Genomic DNA, 21,767 nt, shown 5'->3' with positions numbered 1-21,767 from the left:
AACTAAACAATGACTTCAAAAGTACTTCACTGGCGTTCACAGTTCTGGGATCACAATATAGGAAGGATACGAAGTCACTGGAGAGAGTGCAGAATGATTCCAGAGATGATAAACTTCTGTCATGCATTGGTATTCACCAAGGAGAAGGTCATGGAGGACAGTGAGATTAGTGCGGAGCATGCTAACATGCATTGAGATCAAGAAAGAAGTGGTGTTGAGTCTTTTGAAAAGCATTGTGAATAGGTCCCCAGGGTCCGATGGGATCTACCTCAGGTAATTGAGAGGGGCAAGAGAGGAGACTGCTGGGGCCCTGACAAAGATCCTCATTAGCCATTGGAGAGGTCCCAGAGGACTGGCAAGTAGCTAATACTGTTCCTCTGTTCAAGGAAGGAAATGGGGAAAATCCTGGAAATTATAGACCGGCGAGTCTCACATCAATTTTTGGGAAGCTATTGGAGAGGATTCTTAGGGATAGGATTTACATGCATTTGGAAAAGTATGGGGAAAGTATCAGGGAAAGTCAGCATGACTGTGTGTGGGGCAGATGATGTCTTACTAACTTGACTGATTATTTTGAGGAGGAGATGAAGGTGATTGATGAGGGTAGAGCAGTGGATGTTGTCTACATGGATTTTAGTAAGGCTTTCAACAAGGTCCCTCATGTTAGGCTCATCCAGAATATTAAGATGCATGGGATCCAGGGTGACTTGGCCGCTTGGATTCAGAATTGGCTTGCCTATAGAAGTCAGAGAATAGTGGTGGAAGGGTGTTTTTCTGGCTGGAGGTCCACGACTAGTGGTGTTCCCACTGGGATCTGTACTGGGACCTCTGCTCTTTGTGATAGATACAAATGACTTGTTTGAAAACATAGATGGGTGGGTTAGTAAGTTTGCAGATGACACAAAGATAGTTTGTCAAAGGATACAGATCAGTTGCAGATATATGCAGAGAAATGGCAGATGGAGTTTAATCCCAGCAAGTGAGAGGTGCTGCACTTTGGGAGATCAAATGTTAAGGGTAAGTATAAAGTCAATAGCAGGACCCTAAACAGCATTGATGTACAGAGGAATCTTGGGGTTCAAGTCCATAGCTCCCTGAAAGTAGCCACACAAGTAGATAGTGTAGTAAAGAAAGCGTATGGCATGCTTGCCTTTATTGGTCAGGGCATTGAGTCTTTTAAAAACTTTGGTTAGGCCACACAGGAGTACTGCGTTCAATTCTGGTCGTCAAACTACAGGAAGGACATAAGAGGCTTTGGAGTGGGTGCAGAAGAGGTTTACCAGGATGCTGCCCGGATTAGGGGGTATGAGCTGTAAGGGGAGGCTGGACAAACTAGGGTTGTTTTCTCTGGATTGGCACAGGCTGAGGGGAGACCTGATAGAAGTTTATAAAATTATGAGAGGCATAGATAGGGTTGACAGTAAGAGTCTTCCCCCCACCCCGCCAAGAGTTGACATGTCTAACACGAGGGGACATGCACTTTAAGTGAGAGGGGAAGTTCAAAGGAGATGCGAGGGGCAAGGTTATATTTTTACACAGAGTGGTAGGTGTCTGGAACGCACTGCATGGGGTGGTGGTGGAGACAGATACACTAGGGGTGTTTAGATAAGCACATGAATATACAAGGAATAGAGGGATATGGACTGGCAGGCAGAAGGGATTAGCTTAATTTGACGTCATGTTCGGCACAACATCATGGGGCCTGTTCCTATGCTGTAGTGTTCTATATTCTATAAGTATAGATTGGAGGTTGGGACAGTCCTCCTTGGAGAGAAGGCGGCTAAAAGGAGACTTGATCGAGATGTTCAAAATCATTGGGGGGCTGGACAGAGTAGATAGGGAGAAATCCAATGATTTTTTCACATAATGAGTGCTGTGATATTGTTTGCCCATGATGACCAGAGGATAAAATCTCAGAGTAAGGGGTTGCATGTTTAAGCTAAAGAGGAGAAATTTCTTCTGGGGTAGTGAATCTACGGAATTCTTTATCGCAGAAGGCTGTAGAAACTGGATCGTTAAATATGTTCAAGGCAGAAATAGACAGATTTTTAATCAGTAAGGGAATCAAGAGTTATGGGGATCAGGCAGGAAAATGGAGCTGAGGATTATCACAGCAGATCAGTCGTGATCTCATTGAATGGCGGAAGAGACTCAATGGACCACATGGCCTCTTCTGCACCCAAGTTTTATGGTCTAAAATGCACTGACTGGAAGTGTGGAGGAGGCAGGTTCAATCAAGACATTAAAGAGGGCATCAGATTTTTACTTGAATAGAAACAATATGCAGGGGCACAGAAGGCAGGGGAACAGCACCGTGCTCATGTGGAGAGCCGGTGCAGACACAGTGGGCTGAAAGGCCTCCTCCTGCGCTGTAACAATTCTGTGATTTTGGTTCTGTGATTCCAGAATGCCCAGCTCATGAAAAGCGCTATATAAACGGAAGCTTTTTCTTTTATGTAAAACAAACTTTCCATTTTGGGCATCTAGCATCATTATTAAAGCAGATCCAGTAAAGCAGATCTTGCTCGGATGCAGATTAAATCAGTATGCTTCACATTTCACATATCACTTATTGTCAACTTTATTCCCATTAAGTGGGAATCAAGACTCGATTTGAAACAAAGCCTGGATAGCCAGCAGACAGATCGAAGTAGCAACTGTACAACTAAGTTAATCAAAGGCAATCAAAAAGGGAGGAAAATCTTCCGGTGAAACTAATTCATAACTAATAAACAATTACAGAATTGTGTAAATATCAAAAAAGATGCAAACCTTGGTTCGAGGAGAATTGAAGAGGAGATAGGAGGGGGAAGGGGGAGATCTTTAGCTTAGCTATCCAAATTAAATGTTACTGCCACAGAATAAGAAATGCGAACATTGAATAATATGAAGGTCAATTGTGCTATTTTTCCCTCCTCCAATAGAGTATATAGTCAAATATTTGAATTAGAAAGCAGACCTTCAATTATAAATGTTAATATTAAAATTACAATCAGCATAATTCATCACGAATTGCAGGACAACAACTAAAGCCTGGGTTTCACATGGTGGCGTGGTGTGCTGTTTTTTAAAAAAAAGCCACAGAAGAAATTCCTTTCAAGTAATACGGGTCTGGACTCCATTAGCCACGGCACTGGTGAAAACTACGGTGAGGGCAGGGAATAAGGTCCAGGTTCTTATTCCAGACCAAATGCTGATGAAACATTTGAATTTGGAAATATAAACAAAGTATTTGACAAAAACACTGTAGAATTTCTTGCAGAAGGAAAGGAAAGTTCTGGAAGGCACAGGATTGTTGGGTGCAATAAAGGGGAAAACATCATCATCTGTCCTGGAAGATCTTCAATGTCGTATGTAAATGAAACAATGTGAAAACAGTAATAGTTACCCAAATTCTTCGTCAGCGTCCAACAGATACAACAGGGCCGAAGCATAATCTTTCTTCTTCATAAATGCTCTGCCTTTTTCGTGGAGTGTCATAGCTAATAAAAGTGCCTAGCAAGCAAATAAAACAGGAATTTAAATCATAAAGCTTATTGCAGGAACTGTTAACAAAGAACAGTACAGCACAGGAGCAGGCCCTTCGACCTACCAAGCCTGTGCCAATCACGTTGTCCTTTCTAGACCAACCATTTGTATCCCTCTATTCCCCACTCGTTCATGTGTCTATCCAGTTAGTCTCAAATGTCGCTAATGTATCTGCCTCAACCACCTCACTTGGCAGTGCATTCCAGGCCCCCACCACCCTCTGTGTAAAAAACTCTGCACATCTTCACTGAACCTTTCCTCCCCTTACCTTGAACTTGTGCCCCCTTGAAATTGTCATTTCTGTCCTGGAAAAAAGCTTCCACTGTTCACCTATGCCCCTCATAACTTTATAAACTTCTATCAGGTCGCCCCTCAGCCTCTGTCTTTCCAGGGAGAACAATCTCAATCTCTTCTCATAACTAATACCAGGCAACATCCTGGTAAAGCTTTTCTGTACTCCCTCCAAAGCCTCCATGTCCTTCTGGTAGTGCGGTGACCAGAATTGGACACAGTATTCCAAATGTGGCCTAACCAATGTTTTATATAACTAACATAATTTGCCAACTTTTATACTTAATGCCCCGGCCGATGAAGGCAAGCATGCCGAATGCTTTCACCACCTTTTCCACCTGTGCTGCCACTTTAAAGGATCTGTGGACCTGTACTCCCAGATCTCTGTGCCTATGTTCCTGATGGTTCTGCCATTTATTTTATAGTTCCTCCCTGAATTTGATCTACCAAAATGCATCATCGTGCACTTGTGCAGATTAAATTCCATCTGCCATTTCTCCGCCCAATTTTCCAGCCTATAATCCTGCTGTATTCTCTGAATCTTCAACACCATCCGCAACTCCCAGCAATCTTAGTATCATCCGCAAACTTGCCAAATCAGACCAGCTACGTTTTTGTCCAAGTCACTTATATATTACAAACAGAGATCCCAACACTGATCCCTGCAGAACACTGCTAGTTACAGATCTCCATTTAGAAAAACACCCTTCCACCGCTACCCTCTGTTTTCTATGGCCAAACCAGTTCTGAATCCATCTAGCTAGTTCACCCTTGATCCCATGTGATTTAACCTTTTGCTGCCATGAGGGACCTTGTCTAATGCTTTACCGCAGTCCGTGTAGACAACATCCACGGCAATTCCCTCGTCAATCATTTTTGTCACCTCCTCAAAAAATGCAAATTAGTGAGATATGACCTCCCTCGTACAAAACCATGCTGTCGCTAATAAGACCATTCAGTTCCAAATACGTATAGATCTTATCCCTAAGAATCTTCTCCAACAGTTTCTCTATCACTGACATCAAGTTCACTGGCCTATAATTACCCAGGTTATCCTTGCTACGCCTCTTAAATAACATTGGCTTTCCTCCAATCCTCTGGGACCTCACCTGTGGCCCACAGGGGCACAAAGATTTCTGTTAGAGACCCAACAATTTCCTCTCCTGTCTCCCTCAGAAATCTGGGATCGATGCCATCTGGCTCTGGGGTTTTGTCTACCTTCATGCTTTTTAAATACACCCAACACTTCCTCCCTCAATGATGACTTGCTCTAGAGGGTTTACATACCCCTCCAAGACATGATCAATCAACGAGTCCCTCTCCTTTGTGAATACCGATGTAAAGTACTCATGAAGGATCTCACCCACTTCCTTTGGTTCTATGCATAAATTTCCCTCCTTTATCCTCGAGTGGACTAGCTTCTCTAGCTGTCCTCTTGTTCCTAATGCGTATAAAATATCTTGGGATTCTACTTAATCCTGCCCACCAAGGACATTTCGTACCCCTCCCAACTCCCTATTTGAGATCTTTTCTACTTTCCCTGTATTCTTCAAGTGCTTCATCTGTTTTTAGTTGCCTAGATCTAGATTAAGTTGAACACTGTGCAATTAACAGCCAGTGAATCTTTACCAAGTTGCTTTCTGAGATGAAAAAAATTAAAGGGTACAACATTTGGAGCACTGGAAGAAGTTTGGTATTGGTAACAACAAATTTAATGAAAAGGCATAAACTAAAGTATGACACTGAGCCACTTAAGGAGATTATAGGTCAGACAGCCAAACGGTTGGTCAAAGAGGTAGGTAGGTTTTAAGGAATGTCGGAAAAGGAGGAAGGCATCATACAAATTTTTGTTCATTTCAATGTCTTGCTTATTCACTGCAGGAGAAAGGAAGCTCGTCCTGCTATTCCATGCTACTTTGCAGAACTGCCTGGGGGAGTGTGAAACCTACAAATGGGAATAGGTTGTCTCATTGTCTTGGCCTCGTACAGTGTATTGTGCAAGTGTGTGCGCGTGCGCACATGTGTGGCGGCTGGTGGGGGGGGGGGGGGGGGGGGTGGTGGTATTCTGTGAGTACCATCACCAGAAGAAATATAGCAGGGATTGAAAAAGGGAGAAATTAGTGAAGGCCAGCAGATGTGGCTTTGTCAAAGTCACCAACATTCAGAAGAAATTTTTAAAAATCATCATGACTAATAAAATTCCATAAGAAGTTTAACACCACCAGGTTAAAGTTCAACAGGTCTATTTGGTAGCAAAAGCCTTAAGCCCCTTCTTCAGGCGAGTGGAAATTCTGTTCACAAACAGGGCATATAAAGACACAAACTCAATTTACAGAATAATGGTTGGAATGCGAATACTTACAGCTAATCAAGTCTTTAAGGTACAAACAATGTGAGTGGAGAGAACATTAAGACAGGTTAAAGAGATGTGTATTGTCTCCAGACAGGACAGCCAGTGAGACTCTGCAGGTCCAGGCAAGCTGTGGGGATTACAGATAGTGTGACATGAACCCGATATTCCGGTTGAGGCCGTCCTCATGTGTGCGGAACTTGGCTATCAGTTTCTGCTCAGCGACTCTGCGCCGTCGTGTTTCGTGAAGGCCGCCTTGGAATATCCATAAGGTAAGGTGAGCTTACCTGAATATCAGAGGCCAAATGCCCGTTCGGATATCATTCGGCCTCTGATATTTGGGTAAGCGTTCTCCAAGGCGGCCTTCACGACACACCACGGCGCAGAGTCGCTGAGCAGAAACTGATAGCCAAGTTCCGCACACATGAGGACGGCCTAAACCGGAATATCGGGTTCATGTCACACTATCTGTAATCCCCACAGCTTGCCTGGACCTGCAGAGTCTCACTGGCTGTCCTGTCTGGAGACAATACACATCTCTTTAACCTGTCTTAATGCTCTCTCCACTCACATTGTTTGTACCTTAAAATACTTGATTAGTTGTAAGTATTCGCATTCCAACCATTATTCTGTAAATTGAGTTTGTGTCTTTATATGCCCTGTTTGTGAACAGAATTCCCACTCACCTGAAGAAGGGGCTTAAGGCTCCGAAAGCTTGTGGCTTTTGCTACCAAATAAACCTGTTGGACTTTAACCTGGCGTTGTTAAACTTCTTACTGTATTTACCCCAGTCCAACGCCGGCATCTCCACATAATAAAATTCCCCCAACTCCTTCAAGAAAGATTTTTTTTTGGTCTATCTTAAAAGTAATCTAAGCATCAAGATGATCCAATTATTACCTGGACTCTCAGTGCCTTCCCAGAGGATAGGTGGGAATATAGAATTGATGCTTAGAAACTATTCATGGTGGTTTGTTGGACACACATGAAATGCCATATTTGGTAAACACAAACCTGATCCAAGCATAGAATTCCTATATACTAAACCACATCCCATTCAGTCCTGATTCAAATGTAAAGATATTAACAAGCTAAGCACGGCAATATTGCTAGAAAGCTGTACAATGAGCTGAGAAACTTATCCATTAGACACAAGCCACTTGCCTTTTTTTCTACAGCAGGAATAGGGATGGGGCGTCCTTTCTGATCTGCAATTTCTAAGTATGGAACATTACTAAGATCTGTATTTTCACCTAGAGGAAAAGTTATATTCAATTTATTTCAAAATAGACAATCACAATGGTCTAGAAATAAAAAGTAATCTAGGTGAGCAATGGAAACTGAAAGATCACCATATAGTCCACAGCTTCTATATCAAGCCAAGATTATTGGCTGGATTTCAGGAGCAGACATCCAGGCTGATTTAACTCGCCATATCATAAAAGAGCATAGTTATAACATTCAAGGCTATGGGCCAAGCGCTGGTAGATGGGATTAGGTGGGAGTTCAAGTGTTTCTCGCGTGTGTTGGTGCAGATTCGATGGGCCGAAGGGCCTCTTCTGCACTGTATGATTCTAAGAGCAGAAAGGGGAATTGCAATATGTCATCCATTTCCCCAGCCAAGCTTAACCCAAGGAAAAATTGTTCACTCGCTGTTAAAATTCTATAACATTTCAGATGTTGCTGGGAACACTTACCAGAATAATTGTCTCTTTCCTTCCTGCAACAACCGTCGCCCCCTTTGCCCATCCCTCAATCTACTCACTAACCTATTGAGGCAGTTACAGATACAACCCTTGAGGGTCAGGATCAAAACAGGTGAAGGCAGTCAAAGTACACCCAACTCTAATTAATACAGTCAAGGTTCCATGAATAAGGCAGGGGAGCAGGAGACTTCATCCAATATTCTTCTTCGATAAACTTACCATGCTGAGCTAAAATTTCAGCTCCCTTTCTGGTCCTCGATATTTTGGCTTTCCTCTCATCTTGTTCCCTCATCTCCTCTTGGAAGATTGTTTCTTGCTCTTTTGCTTCTTCTTCAGTTAGTGTTATTTGCATAACCATAATCATGGAATTATTTTTTACATTCTGTTCAGCAAGCGACCGATCTGAAAAATAAAAGACTCTTACCAGCAGAGAAAAAGAAACGCAACAGGTTTGCTCTGACAACGGTGTTGCAACAGTTTCTTGGTGCGGAAGGATACTGGATGAATTTTCCCTAATCCTGGAATTATTGATCTCAGCTTTGATTTTTTTTAAAAATAAAATCAAACAGCACGCAGAAAATAACGTAGAAACACATTAACTATTCAGATCAACCAAATAATCAATGGTGGGATTGAATTCTGATTTAGTCACATTAAAATGCAATATGAAAAGTAAACAAGAGTAAGTGGATTTGGGAAATCTTGCGGCAATGTTAAGATTAGATTCAGTCTGTACCAAAGAACCTTTACAGTGCAGAAAGAGGCCACTCAACCATTTGAGTCCGTTACAACTCTGAAAGAGCATCTTATCCAGGCCCTGCCCTCCAACCTATCCCCACGCATTTACCATGGCTAACCCACCTAACCAGCACATTTTTGGACTGTGGGAGGAAACTGGAGCACCCGGAGGAAACCCACGCAGATATGGGGAGAACATGCAAACTCCACACAAAGTCACCCAAAGCCGGAATGGAACCCGGGTCCCTGGCAATGTCGCACCCGTGCTAACCACTGTGCCTTCCTAGGTTTACAACATCAGTGAAATACAATTTCCTAAAAGGCGCCACAATTATTTAGGGAATTACATCTATCGGAGTGAACATGCAGTCTATACGAGGGTGTCACTGCCGTTTACTTCGGGTTTCCAATTGCGACAGAGATATGAGCAAGAGGAAAGTCACCCACTCGGAGGACCTTGGTAAGGATCCTAAGGAGGTTAATATGGAGCTCTCTCCAGACTTACTGCTAGAAAATAGCACTATTATGGTAACCTACTCACCCATTTTAAGAACTTTGGAGTTCATGATGAGTTTAACGTGCTCTTCATTCATTCCAGTCAATTTTGCAATTCTGTACAATGAGGAAAATACAATCAAGAAGATGCAATTTTCATAGAAAAATGGATGACTGCAAGAATAATAGAATTATTTTCAAATAGAACCCAGTCTCCCTCAGTCCATCCTATGAATGAATGAAAACATAGCCATCATGTGTACAAGACAGGTATTTTAAAAACATTTGGCTCGCTTTTTGGCATTTTGAGGTTAATGTGCAGAACCCTCAGTTTCTAAATTATATTTCAGTGTGCAGTTATTTTCCAGCACAGTCCAAGTGTAAACATTAATCAATCGACTCCAATGGGAGCTTACAGTCCATTTATCAATAGCCTGTGTAACATCTGTGCAACCAGCAATAAATATTGGACTTTCTAGCAATGCCCAAATCCAGAGAATAATCCTTCTTTGTATTACATTTCTATTTTTACATTCAAATGTATGCTAATCAAATTATTTGTGGCAAGTATTAAGAGACTTAAAATGTGAACTCTCTTTCGAATGAGTGTAAAAGCTAATCGATGGCAGAAATCACATCAGTTTAAGATTGGAACATAATCACTCAGTTCAATTCCTCACAACACAAGAGATGTGCAGGACTTACTCAGTTCTTAGATCTTTAGCTGAAATGTTTAGTTTAGTTGTCAACTTAGTTTTCTCTTTTCGCTTTGTCTGCAATATTAAAAACAATACGTCTTCAAATTACAATATGCTCTAAACAACAAATTGGAACAAGTTTTAACGAAAACTGCCAGTGACTAAAAAGGTCAGTTTAAAATCAGTTCCTTTTGACTGCAAGTCAGCTGTATAAAACGGTCTAATGGTCTAATCAGTTGTACTCGAGGTTAGGCATACTAATGAAAGCAAGAAGAAATCCCACTCTACACTATGACTTAGTGGGTAATAATGTAGTCAACAACTACATTAAGAACAGTATGGTGGCGCTGTAGTCAGCACTGCTGCCACACAGGGCCAGAGATCCGGGTTCGATTCCCAGCTTGGGTCACTGGCTGGTGGAGTCTACATGTTCTCCCCATATCTGCGTGGGCTTCCTCCTGCAGTCTGAAAACTCATGCTGGTTAGGTACAAAGAACAAAGAAAATTACAGCACAGGAACAGGCCCTTCGGCCCCCCAAGCCTGCACCAACTATGCTGCCCGACTTAACTAAAACCCCCTACGCTTCTGGGGACCATATTCTTCTATTCCATCCTATTCATGTATTTGTCAAGAAGCCCCTTAAAAGTCACTACCGTATCCGCTTCCACTATCTCCCCCGGCAACAAGTTCCAGGCACCCACCAACCTCTAAAAAAATCTGCCTCGTACATCTCCTTTAAACTTTGCCCCTCGCACCTTAAACTTGTGCCCCCTAGTAATTGACTCTTCAACCCTGGGAAAAAACTTCTGACTATCCACTCTGTCCATGCCTCAATCTTGTAGACTTCTATCAGATCGCCCTCAATCTCAGTCATTCCAGTGAGAACAAACCAAGATTCTCCAACCTCTCCTCATAGCTAATGCCCTCCATACCAGGCAACATCCTGGTAAATCTTTTCTGTACCCTCTCCAAAGCCTCCACATCCTTCTGGTAGTGTGGCTACCAGAATTGAACACTATATTCCAAGTGCGGCCTAACTCAGGTTCTATAAAGCTGCAACATGACTTGCCAATTTTTAAACTCAATGCCCCGGCCGATGAAGGCAAGCATGCCGTATGCCTCCTTGACTACCTTCTCCACCTGACTCTTCAACCCTGATCCCTTTGCCTATCAATATTCTTAAGGGTTCTGCCATTTACTGTATATTTCCTATCTGTATTAGACCTTCCAAAATGCATTAGCTCACATTTGTCCGGATTAAACTCCATCTGTCATCTCTCCGCCCAAGTCTCCTACCAATCTATATCCTGCTTTATCCTCTGATGGTCCTCATCGCTATCTGCAAATCCACCAACCTTTGTGTCGTCAGCAAACTTACTTATCAAACCAGTTACATTTTCCTCCAAATCATATCAGCAAAGCTCCCAGCACTGACCCCTGAGGAATGCCACTTGTCACAGCCCTCCATTCAGAAACGCACCCTTCCACTGCTACCCTCTGTCTTTTTTGACCGAGCCAGTTTTGTGTCCACCTTGTCAGCTCACCTCTGATCCCACGTGACTTCACCTTCTGCACCAGTCTGCCATGAGACACCTTGTTAAAGGCCTTACTGAAGTCCATGTAGACAACATCCACTACACTACCCTCATCAATCATCATTGGTCATGTTACATTCTCACTCACTGTACCTGAACAGACACCAGAGTGTGCCGACAAGGGGAGTATCACACTAACTTCATTGACTTATTAATGTAAGCCTACTTGTGACACTGATAAATAAACTTAAAACTTATTAGCTGCCACAGTGCCAAGGATAGAGTTTAATTCCAGCCTTGGGTGACTTTCTGCGAGGAGTTTGTATGTTCTCCCCATGTCTGTGTGGGTTTCCTCCAGATGCTCCGTTTTCGTCCCACAGTCCAAAAGGTGTGTGGGTCAGTTAATGTAGACTGCTCTAACCTTGCAACATAAAAACTGATTTATAATTGAGAATTTTTCCTACTATTCAAGAACAATAGCTTAGCTCTCACTAGCCAATTTGCTTGCAATGGAATTTGGACAGGGGAGGAAAAGAGATTTGCTATTGGGTTGAGATTGCTTCTCAATTCATTTCATTTATTGCAATCATCCCAGTTTTCATGCAGTTCAAGCAAACAGTGCTGCTCAGGATAACTATGAAACACTTTTACACACTGGCCCTTCAAAAAAAGATTCCTTTGCAGCCTCTCAACAACACAACTTAATGACTTAATAGAATGTAAATTTATTAATTTATTTTTTAATAGTTACAGAGCACATCGATAATTTATGCATTCTTTGCTTTGGGCACATAAATCAAAATTGCAATTTAGAATTCAATTGCCACAGATTCCAAGGGAAATAAGTTTTACTTGAGAAATCTTCACATTACTGGAGCAGCAATCGCTCAGCGTGCACTTAGAGCACCAAGTTTATTTGAAGGAGAATTTTTTTTGTAAAACTTTCTTCAGTAGAACTATTGAAGCAAATGCTGGTCTCGGCTTGGATGGAATGTGTGGCACTCGTCTAGATTTTGCTCCTTTTTTATTGATTTTTGTTCTTCGGGTCAGAGCTCATCAATGAGTTGTTCAATTAAAACAACAAGTCACTTACTTGACTGGTATAATTGATGCGGATTGTTGCAAGTCCGGTGTCTTCAAATGTCTTTTTTGCACTTAGGCCTTGCAGTGAATTACATCTCAAACTTTCAAGAACATTTTCCACCATACCCAGATCAATGCACAGCTGTAAAGCATACTTCTCACCCAGGACCTTGATTGGAATAGGGAAAAGTAGTGATGGTTATTTTTATTCTCTGTATGAAGTTGATTATTCACATCAGAACCAACAAGCTAACATAACTAAACCAAGTATGGGCCAAGTGATTAACCAAAGCCTAGCTAGCAAACAAGTGACAAACTGGTTTTCTGGAAGATGTCAAGTTCCTAAAACGCATCACTATTGCACTGAACAGCACCTTCATAATCAAGATTGCTCTTAAATAGCAGAACCAAAGCCACTTTTCATTACGTATAGAACATCGTCCAAATGTTTTAAACAAACAGAATACTGTAAATACATTATTTGGCTCAAACTTTTTAACACATTACCCACGCATTTTCTCTACCCGACCTGAAAACTAGTGTAGAAAACAGGAGAATCTGAATAGGAAAAAAAAATCCCAGTTTACTCACTGGACTTCATGTTCCAGCTGTGCATTTATGGCACTAACAACCAAATCAATTTCAGTCTGAACGCTTTCTCTCACATCCAAACACTCATTTATATAGAATCATACAGCACAGAAAAGGAAGGAAGGTGCTGACATTCTACATGTCAAAATAAGCATTTTTTTTTTTTACTTTGGATCAAGCCTGCGAGTGTTGAACATATCAGTGGAGTTTACAAAGTATCATGGGCAAGGACTTGGCAAGAGCTCGGATCCATTCTGCAGATTCTCATGAGATGAGACACAGAAGGAATTTGATTATTGCCTAATACCTATCTACTTTCAGAAGTAAGCTCCCAGCAGTTGAAGGTAGAAAATTCCAAAAGACAGCAATAAAATTGCAAAACTTGACCAGTGTTAAATAAAACCAAATCTAATTCACTATAGGTGGGCAGGTCAGGACCTTTTATGCGTCGGTAGAGACTCGATGGGCCAAAGGGCCTCTTCTGCACTATAGTATTCTGTCATCTAAGCCAACTTTGTTGAGCTAACTACTCGTGTTCCCAGGTCCTCTCGCCTTCGCCAGGAAAAACTTCTCAAATACTTATCCAATTTTCTATACTGAATTTGCTTCCACCACTCTTTCAGGCAGTGTATTCCTGATCTGCATCATGCAATTAAACACCATATGCATTATTAAAACACTGTCCTCGATGGGGCAACAACAGTTCCTGGTTTTCTGGACTTTAACAATTGTAGTGAAACAATATTGGTTTGTCAGGATAGACAGTAAATTGTCACCCATTATAAGTCTTGTGAATTACAAAGCTGAACGCAGTCCTGAACATACACTGGAAAGCTTAAACTGAATGGGTGCTGATCAAATTGTTGTATAAAGCAACATGCTTGTCCTTCAGCTATAGTGAATTAGATTTGGTTTTATTTAACACTAGTCAAGTTTTGCAATTTTATTGCTGTCATTTGGAATTTTCTACCTTCAACTGCTGGGAGCTTACTTCTGAAAGTAGATAGCTATTAGACAATAATCAAATTCCTTCTGTGCCTCATCCCATGAGAATCTGCAGAATGGATCTGAGCTCTTGCCAAGTCCTTGCCCATGATACTTTGTAAACTCCACTGATGTTATGTTCAACACTAGCAGGTTTGATCCAAGTAAAAAAATGCTTATTTTGACATGTAGAATGTTAATAATTTGTAAAGTGGAACAGCTTCTACCAGCAATGCTTGTTTTTTAAAAAAGAAATCACTAATTTTCTTAATCTGTTTTGAAGATTTGAACAGTTAGACCAAGGCCTTAACGTGAACAAATAGTCCATTGATATTTTCCATCTTGATTCATTCGCTTTTTAGAAATGATGTAGATCATAAAACACATTGGATAATTAGAGAAAATAACATTTTCTGCATTCATATCAAATTAGATCAATGCTAGAACTTTGTCTCAAAGCATTTAGAACATAAATTCCACATAGCAAGAACATTTGCCCTGATGCAACCAGTTTTTTCTTCCTTGTAGGGATCAGGGGCAATAAGTCACAACAATTTACATTGCACCTTTAATGTAATAAAACATGCCAAAGACACTTAAACACTATTAAAACGCCAGAATCCAGCATTGCTAAGACAGCAGAACCAAAGTAGCCTAAAAGAGGAAAATACCACAGACAATTTGCTCTCTAGAGTCTAACTAAAACATAAAAATCTGATGCACTGCTAGTTACTACATAGTGCAAATATTTCTTGCAATGTATCTTGTACCGTACTTTTAGCTCTGGTGAAGCAGATTTATTTTCTGTCGTGTAAGGAGGCTCCCAAAGTTTGACCTTTTCGCTCTCCAGCAGTGACCTAACTTGGTCCTGAACCACATTCTCTGGTGGGCCATCAGTCGCCATTCTGCTAAAGGGGGAAGGAAAGTTTCAAAACAAAACCTCCAATTAACACATTGCATTGACGCCCAACATTTTCAGAAAAAAAAGGTTGTCTGTTCAATTAGTGAAGATTGTACAAGTTGGAGGAAAGGATCATGGGAATTCAGACCATTAAGTTAACCCACAGTCAGTGGTCATGTAATTTTTAAAAATGTCTCTCAATTTTAATACAACATAATCTAGGAATACAAGTACAATAGGCATTAAACGAGCAATTAAACTGATTTCAGACACATACTATGAGACCACTCTTAACATATAGGACACTGCCCTCTTTTTAGGTCAAACCAAATAAACAAACTCAGATTAAGTCAGGACAAAGACTGGTTCAAGGCTAACATTGCTGTGATGGAACTTGTTGTTGAAGCCAAGTGGTCTGCTCTCATTATTACAAGATGCAGGCAAGAAAACAATGCACTAAAACTACTGAAAGTAAAGTCCAGATTGCCAAGTAGCATGCCCATGACTACAACTCTGCTAGACTATCCAGATATCCTTTGACACAGGGAATGCTTAGTAGCACACATGAAAGGATCAAAAAGGCATCAGGTCTATCAGAAAACGGCTCCACTGAAAACAAAGGCATCATCAGAGGGATTGGTGGAACACCACCTCAAGTTGTATTCTAGGTCAAACACAAACTCAGGAAGTTTTGTTGTGGATGTTGCACCCACAGTGGAGGGGTTTAGTGAAGCTATGACTCCTTTGTCATGGGCAAAGCTCCAGATGCTGATGCTACACCACCTGAGTTGCATCGAACCAGAACTGCAGAAACTTCTTGGTCTCTGCTGGACAGAGGGGTCTGTACCCCAGGATGTCTGATGCAAAGACTGTAACTACAGGGATTGCAACTATCGAGGCATCTCCCCGTTAAGCATAATTTGCCCTTGTCAGAGGCTGAATGGATCTGTGTGGGTTTGGAGAATCATAATTTACATTTGCAAGATCTAAGACAAAAGGTACTCCAAGTCCGCAGGAGTTACTCTAATCTATACTGACAATGATGCAGTTTTTAAAAAATTTATTGAAGGGACGTGGGAACTGAATGGCTTGCTAGGCCATTTCTTAGGGCTGTTAAGAGTTCACCACATTGCTAAGGATCTGGAGTCACATGAAGGCTCGACCAAGGTGGCAGATTTTCTTCCCTAAAAGATACAGACTTTTAATTCCAGATTTGTTTGGATTTAAATTTCACCACCTGCTTTGATGGGATTCGAACCCAGGTCCCCAGAGCATTACCCAGGGTCTCTGGATTACTGGTCCAGTGACAATATCATTACATTTTGTAGTCCTGCAGCTCCAAGAGACATGCAATGAACAAAAGGAGACCACTAGATGTTACCTTCATTGATCTCACCAAGGCTCACCATGTGAGCTGAAGCAGAGTATTTAAGCTATTGGGAGAATGTTGTCTCTTTCCAAGAGATGATGGAGAAGGTCACCTACGAGTGGACATCAACAGAGACTTGCAGTGTGGTCAAAGAGCGTTGTGTTCTGACACCAACACTCTATCTCACATCATTCTCTTTACTGCCTTCAAGTCATCTACAGAGGGTATCTACTTACATACCAGAACTGGTGGGAAGCTATTCAACCTTGCTTGTCTGAGATCCAAGACAAAGGTGCACCAAGTCCTCAGTTGTTCTAGTCTACACTGACAATGCTGCACTAGCATCCCATACCATGGAACATCTTCAGTAGCAAAATGACTCTCCAATGACTGTAAAAGATTTGGTTTGACCATCACCATGTGATGGCAACAACTGGACCATGCCACCATCCAACAGCATTGAGAACATGAGGCTGGAGGTTGTTACTAGTTTCACATATCCAGGCTCCATAATCACCAACAATCTGTCAATTGATGCCAAGATCAACACACAGATTGCAAAATCTTCAGCTGCTATTTCCAAAGAGTAAAAGGGTCTAACTGAGAACAGCAAACTGAGAGTCTATCAAACCTGTAACCTCAGCGCACTCTTCTACTTTGGTGATGCATGGACAACACACTTATTGCTAAGCTAACAATATCTATGCTGGCTCAGCACATTCATCTAATAGATGATAAATGTGAGGTGATTCATTTTGGTAGGACTAATTTAAATGTGGATTACAGGGTCAAAGGTAGGGTTCTGAAGACTGTGGAGGAACAGAGAGATCTTGGGGTCCATATCCACAGATCTCTAAAGGTTGCCACTCAAGTGGATAGAGCTGTGAAGAAGGCCTATAGTGTGTTAGCTTTTATTAACAGGGGGTTGGAGTTTAAGAGCCGTGGGGTTATGCTGCAACTGTACAGGACCTTGGTGAGACCACATTTGGAATATTGTGTGCAGTTCTGGTCACCTCACTATAAGAAGGATGTGGAAGCGCTGGAAAGAGTGCAGAGGAGATTTACCAGGATGCTGCCTGGTTTGGAGGGTAGGTCTTATGAGGAAAGGTTGAGGGAGATGGCAAGGAGAAAATGCTGAAGAGCCGTGGGGTTATGTCACCTTTTTAAGTAGGGCTGTTCTCTCTGGAGCGGAGGAGGCTGAGGGGAGACTTAATAGAGGTTTATAAAATGATGAAGGGGATAGATAGAGTGAACGTTCAAAGACTATTTCCTCGGGTGGATGGAGCTATTACAAGGGGGCATAACTATAGGGTTCGTGGTGGGAGATATAGGAAGGATATCAGAGGTAGGTTCTTTACGCAGAGAGTGATTGGGGTGTGGAATGGACTGCCTGCAGTGATAGTGGAGTCAGACACTTTAGGAACATTTAAGCGGTTATTGGATAGGCACATGGAGCGCACCAGGATGATAGGGAATGGGATAGCTTGATCTTGGTTTCAGATAAAGCTCGGCACAACATCGTGGGCCGAAGGGCCTGTTCTGTGCTCTACTGTTCTATGTTCTATGACAACTAGATGCCCAGAGACCTGTATTGCAAACTGTCCATTCCTGGATGTCCATACTGCTGTGATAAGGAAACCTGCAAGCAGGATATGAAGATGATGGATGTTGACACTGACAGCTGGTAGACAGCTGCTGATGGCTAGGAGCTCTGGAGACTGACTATTCAGAAGGACATTGGAAGAGGTGCTCAGAAACAAAAAGCTCAGCTGGCCAAGAAGAGGGCCCATTGAAAAAAAAAAGGGGCCAGTAAATTGTGCAGCTTTTCAGCCCAGAGGCCAGTGAATTGTGCACCTTCTCAGCCCAGAGGCCAGTGAATTGTGCACCTTCTCAGCCCACTATCTTCCTCTGCAGTAAACGCAGCAGAGACTGCCATGCTGGAGAGCAGTTCTGAGCTACACCAAGAGGTGCTTTAAAAAAATTACTCCTTCTTGGGATGTTGGTGTTGTTGGCTAGGCCAACATTCATTGCCATCTCTAATTGCCCTTGAGAAGGTGCCAACAAGCTGTCTTTTTGAACCACTGATCAAGTTTTACAATTGCACAAGTGTCATGGAAATAAATTTGTTACCTATAAAGTTGATGTGCAGGACTACAGTCTATTGTACTTTCGAATCTGAAAGATGGGGATTTCCAATTGTTAAATCAGCATTATGATCTCATGCTTATGTTAAACAAAGTTTGTGCAGAAAAAGTAATTCCCCCAGCCTGGAGTTCCAGCACATTCCTCACACCAAACAGTCCCTATCTTTGTCATTAATCAGTCATCCATGATACTTATAGTAAAGTAAATTAGCATCAAAAACAGGAAAAAGCTGGTCAAATTGTTTAATAGACAAAATCATAGGCTGCTCACCACCATCTTCGCAACAGCAATTAGGGATGGACAATAAAAAGTGTGCAGTCTCATGAAAAAAAAATTTAAAAATTAAGTAGTGTCTAAATGATTGACTCAACTATTCATTTATAGTATTACAGGAAAAGGGGATTAAATATTAGAAAAAGTATCTTCAGTGTTGGGTATTTTAGACGTTCACACCTTGCTTTCAGTTTCATTTAACTGTTTAGGCGCTGGAGGAAGCTGGAGTTTGTTTTAAAATAGGCAACCTCCCTGCAGAGGTATCACAGGAGAGAGAGCCTGGTCCCATCCACGTAACCTTTTCAACTTAATAGGTACCAAAATTTCCATGACACATACACAATTGTAAAACTTGATCTAAAAAGTAAGTTATGGGTGCTTTTTACACATTAAAAAGTGATTTTTTTTCTAAAACTTTAGAAAATAAAAGGTTAGGTTAGAAAAGTGAGCTTTTCATAGAGCCAATGTAAAATGCCCTCATTTTTAATCAAGCTAGCTGGTTTCTTTCGAAGAAGATTGGGTCAGTAAGGAAATCTCCACTACCCTCACTCCCAAGTGCCACAGTCATGCAGAGATTGACCAAAAGGATATTTTCTTCTCCTCTGTTGAAGTGTTCGAGAAAATATAAAGTAATAAAACTGCCAAGACAGATGGAGGACAAATACTACACAGCTGTCTAGTTATAGCCTCTATACATAATGTTCAGTAATATTTTCAGAATATTGGATAATTTGCTCAAATTTGATATGCTAGTAGACCAAAAAATATATTTACAAATTCTGATCAAGTGAAGGATTTACCACAGTCAAAAAGCAAGATTTACAACACAGTTGGTCATTCAACCCATCACTTTAAAAACTATATAGTCTCATCTATAACCATTGTGTAAGCCCCTAGCCTTGTCTGTCCTCCCCAAATGATTTGCCCTTACACTTTCCCAGAATTAATTACACTGGTCACTTTTCTGGTCATCTTTCTGCAATCCACAGGTCTTAGACCCTTACCATCAATCACACAATGATCATGCATTTACTAAATCAGTGTCTCGGTTAAATCAGAACCCCACAAAAGCAGTACCTCATGACCAAGGTCCTGAAGTTTAAATTTTCAAGGGCTGGAAGTGGTAGACAGTTCTGATCATGTCCAAAACCAAGAGTGATTAAATACTGAATTAAACATAATTTAACTGGTATGCAAGTTATATACAGCTCTGGACAGTCTTTAAAATACTAATCATTCCAGGGTCAAAAGGAACCCCAAACATTCAAGTGTTGGAGACGGTGAGGAGGCAACATTGACTGAAACAAAAACACAACAGTCGCTCAGTCGAGCTGGATGTGGTTTTGGTTTCTCTGGTCGGTCCTGTTGAACATTTTACAGCATTTTGTATTCTCAATCTAACAAGATGACAAGGTGGGAGTTAAACTCGGGGCTGTGCAGCCCTGGGTGGATCTGCAGAAATGGGTAAAAGGGCATTACAGCGGAAAGAAAAAGAGAAAGTGCTGGAAAACCTCAGCAGGTGTGACAGCAATGTTAGCTCTGTTCCCTCTGCAGGAATGGGGGATGTTGTCACAGGTTAGAGTGGAGGCGATGGTTTCTCTGCCTGTGGATAAACAGTTGATGCTGGGTTAGGCCCCCCGGCCACCAGCACTGGGCTGAAGCCGTTGCCCGAGTGACTTCGGGACTCTGGTCGGTGCGGCTCCCCCGCCCCGTTATCCGGGACCATTGTTAACAATGAGCCACCGTTACAGTGCGGAGCGGGAGGCCGCAGCCCGACGGTCAGGGGAGAGCGGATTTATCCCCGGGCCCACCACCAACAGCCGGACAAGGTCAGGCGTCCATATTATCAGACCGTGCTTACCCTCTGTCTCCGTGTGTGTATGTCCCGAATCCCCTCACTCAGCCGCTGCACTCCGCTCCCACTGTTGTTGTTGTTGTTGTAATATTAGACATCTGACCCCGCCCCCCCCAGGCCCAATGGCGGATTTCATCACGCGGCCTCCCGCACATCCTGACGTCAGATGCCGCGGTGACGCTGGTGAGCCCCGCCCCCTTCCCCACTCACCCCGCCCCCTTCCCCTCTCTCCACGCTCCATCCCCACTCTCCCCGCCCCTTTCCTCACTCGTCCCGCCCCCTTTCCTCACTCTCCCCGCCCCCTTTCCTCGTTGTCCCTTCCTCACTCGCCCCGCCCCCTTCCTCGCCCACCCCGCCCCCTTCCTCATTCGCCCCGCCCCATGTCCTGGCCGCTCAATCTACTGACACCTTGCGGGCTCCGCCCACCCTCCAGGCCGCTTGCGCCATCGCCGTTGACTTAATTGCCGATGAGGAGTGGATTGACAGGGTTAGCTCTGCTTCTCCACAGGCGCTGCCAGATCGGTTGAGTATTTTCAGCACCGCCTGTTTTTATTTCAGGAACATTTAAATTGGAAAACGGTTGATAGAGGGCAGATGCTTGAAATGTATGAAATCTATCTAGAAACTAACTGTTGGTAGGGCGTTTCGTGAGTCGTCCCAAGCCCCGCCCCTTCTCTATTCCGCCCCATATCAGGCCCCGCCCATTCACCCACACTGGCAACGCCCCCTTCCCTGGCCCCGCCCCTCCACATAGGCCCAGCCCCTCCACATAGGCCCAGCCCCTACACTAATACAGGCCACGCCCAGATCCAGGGACACGCCCCTCCCGATTCGGGCCACGTATCCAGTCCGGGCCCCGCCTCTCCCGCTTGTCAAGCCCCTCCCTCTCTGGGATACTGACCCCCTCGGGAGCGCAGAGGTGTTCTCACATTTATAGCTGAGTTAATTGGCCAAGCTGCATTTCGCTCAGGATTGGGGAAATGACACAAACTCATTATTCTTTTTCTCATCGTGTTTTTAAAATTTATGACACTTCACCTTAAATCAAGTGTTTGATTTGGACAAATGGGAAGATTGAAGGACCTTCAGCCCCAGTCTATCCAATCTTACAAACACTGCTCTCCATCCTGGGTTAGACACACTCATCTAAATTCACAATTGCCCTCCAAGGGCAACTCGGGATGGGCAATAAATGCTGGCGAGCCAGTGATGCCCATGTCCCAC

The 21,767-nt window shown here is 42.7% G+C and overlaps 1 protein-coding gene across 4 annotated transcripts in view; it reads right to left on the bottom strand.

Moving 5' to 3' along the window:
• nub1 (negative regulator of ubiquitin-like proteins 1) overlaps positions 1 to 20,657 on the bottom strand; it is a 33,475-nt gene extending 12,818 nt beyond the window's left edge. For 2 of the 4 annotated variants that reach the window (XM_078231838.1, XM_078231840.1), the window contains exons 1-8: positions 20,550 to 20,657; positions 14,776 to 14,905; positions 12,436 to 12,594; positions 9,814 to 9,881; positions 9,155 to 9,225; positions 8,095 to 8,277; positions 7,334 to 7,422; positions 3,389 to 3,495 (exon numbers count right to left, since the gene is read on the bottom strand). In XM_078231838.1, coding sequence (XP_078087964.1) covers positions 3,389 to 3,495; positions 7,334 to 7,422; positions 8,095 to 8,277; positions 9,155 to 9,225; positions 9,814 to 9,881; positions 12,436 to 12,594; positions 14,776 to 14,904 — 806 coding nt within the window. In that variant the 5' untranslated portion in view covers position 14,905; positions 20,550 to 20,657. Of the gene's footprint in view, positions 1 to 3,388; positions 3,496 to 7,333; positions 7,423 to 8,094; positions 8,278 to 9,154; positions 9,226 to 9,813; positions 9,882 to 12,435; positions 12,595 to 14,775; positions 14,909 to 20,549 lie in introns of all 4 variants that reach the window. The other 2 variants (XM_078231839.1, XM_078231841.1) reach the window with 1 other exon arrangement.
• Positions 20,658 to 21,767: the final 1,110 nt, after the last annotated feature.

This window comes from Mustelus asterias, chromosome 2, assembly GCF_964213995.1.
Source record: "Mustelus asterias chromosome 2, sMusAst1.hap1.1, whole genome shotgun sequence".
Lineage (NCBI taxonomy): Eukaryota > Metazoa > Chordata > Chondrichthyes > Carcharhiniformes > Triakidae > Mustelus > Mustelus asterias.
This window is presented reverse-complemented; position numbering and strand designations above follow the sequence as displayed.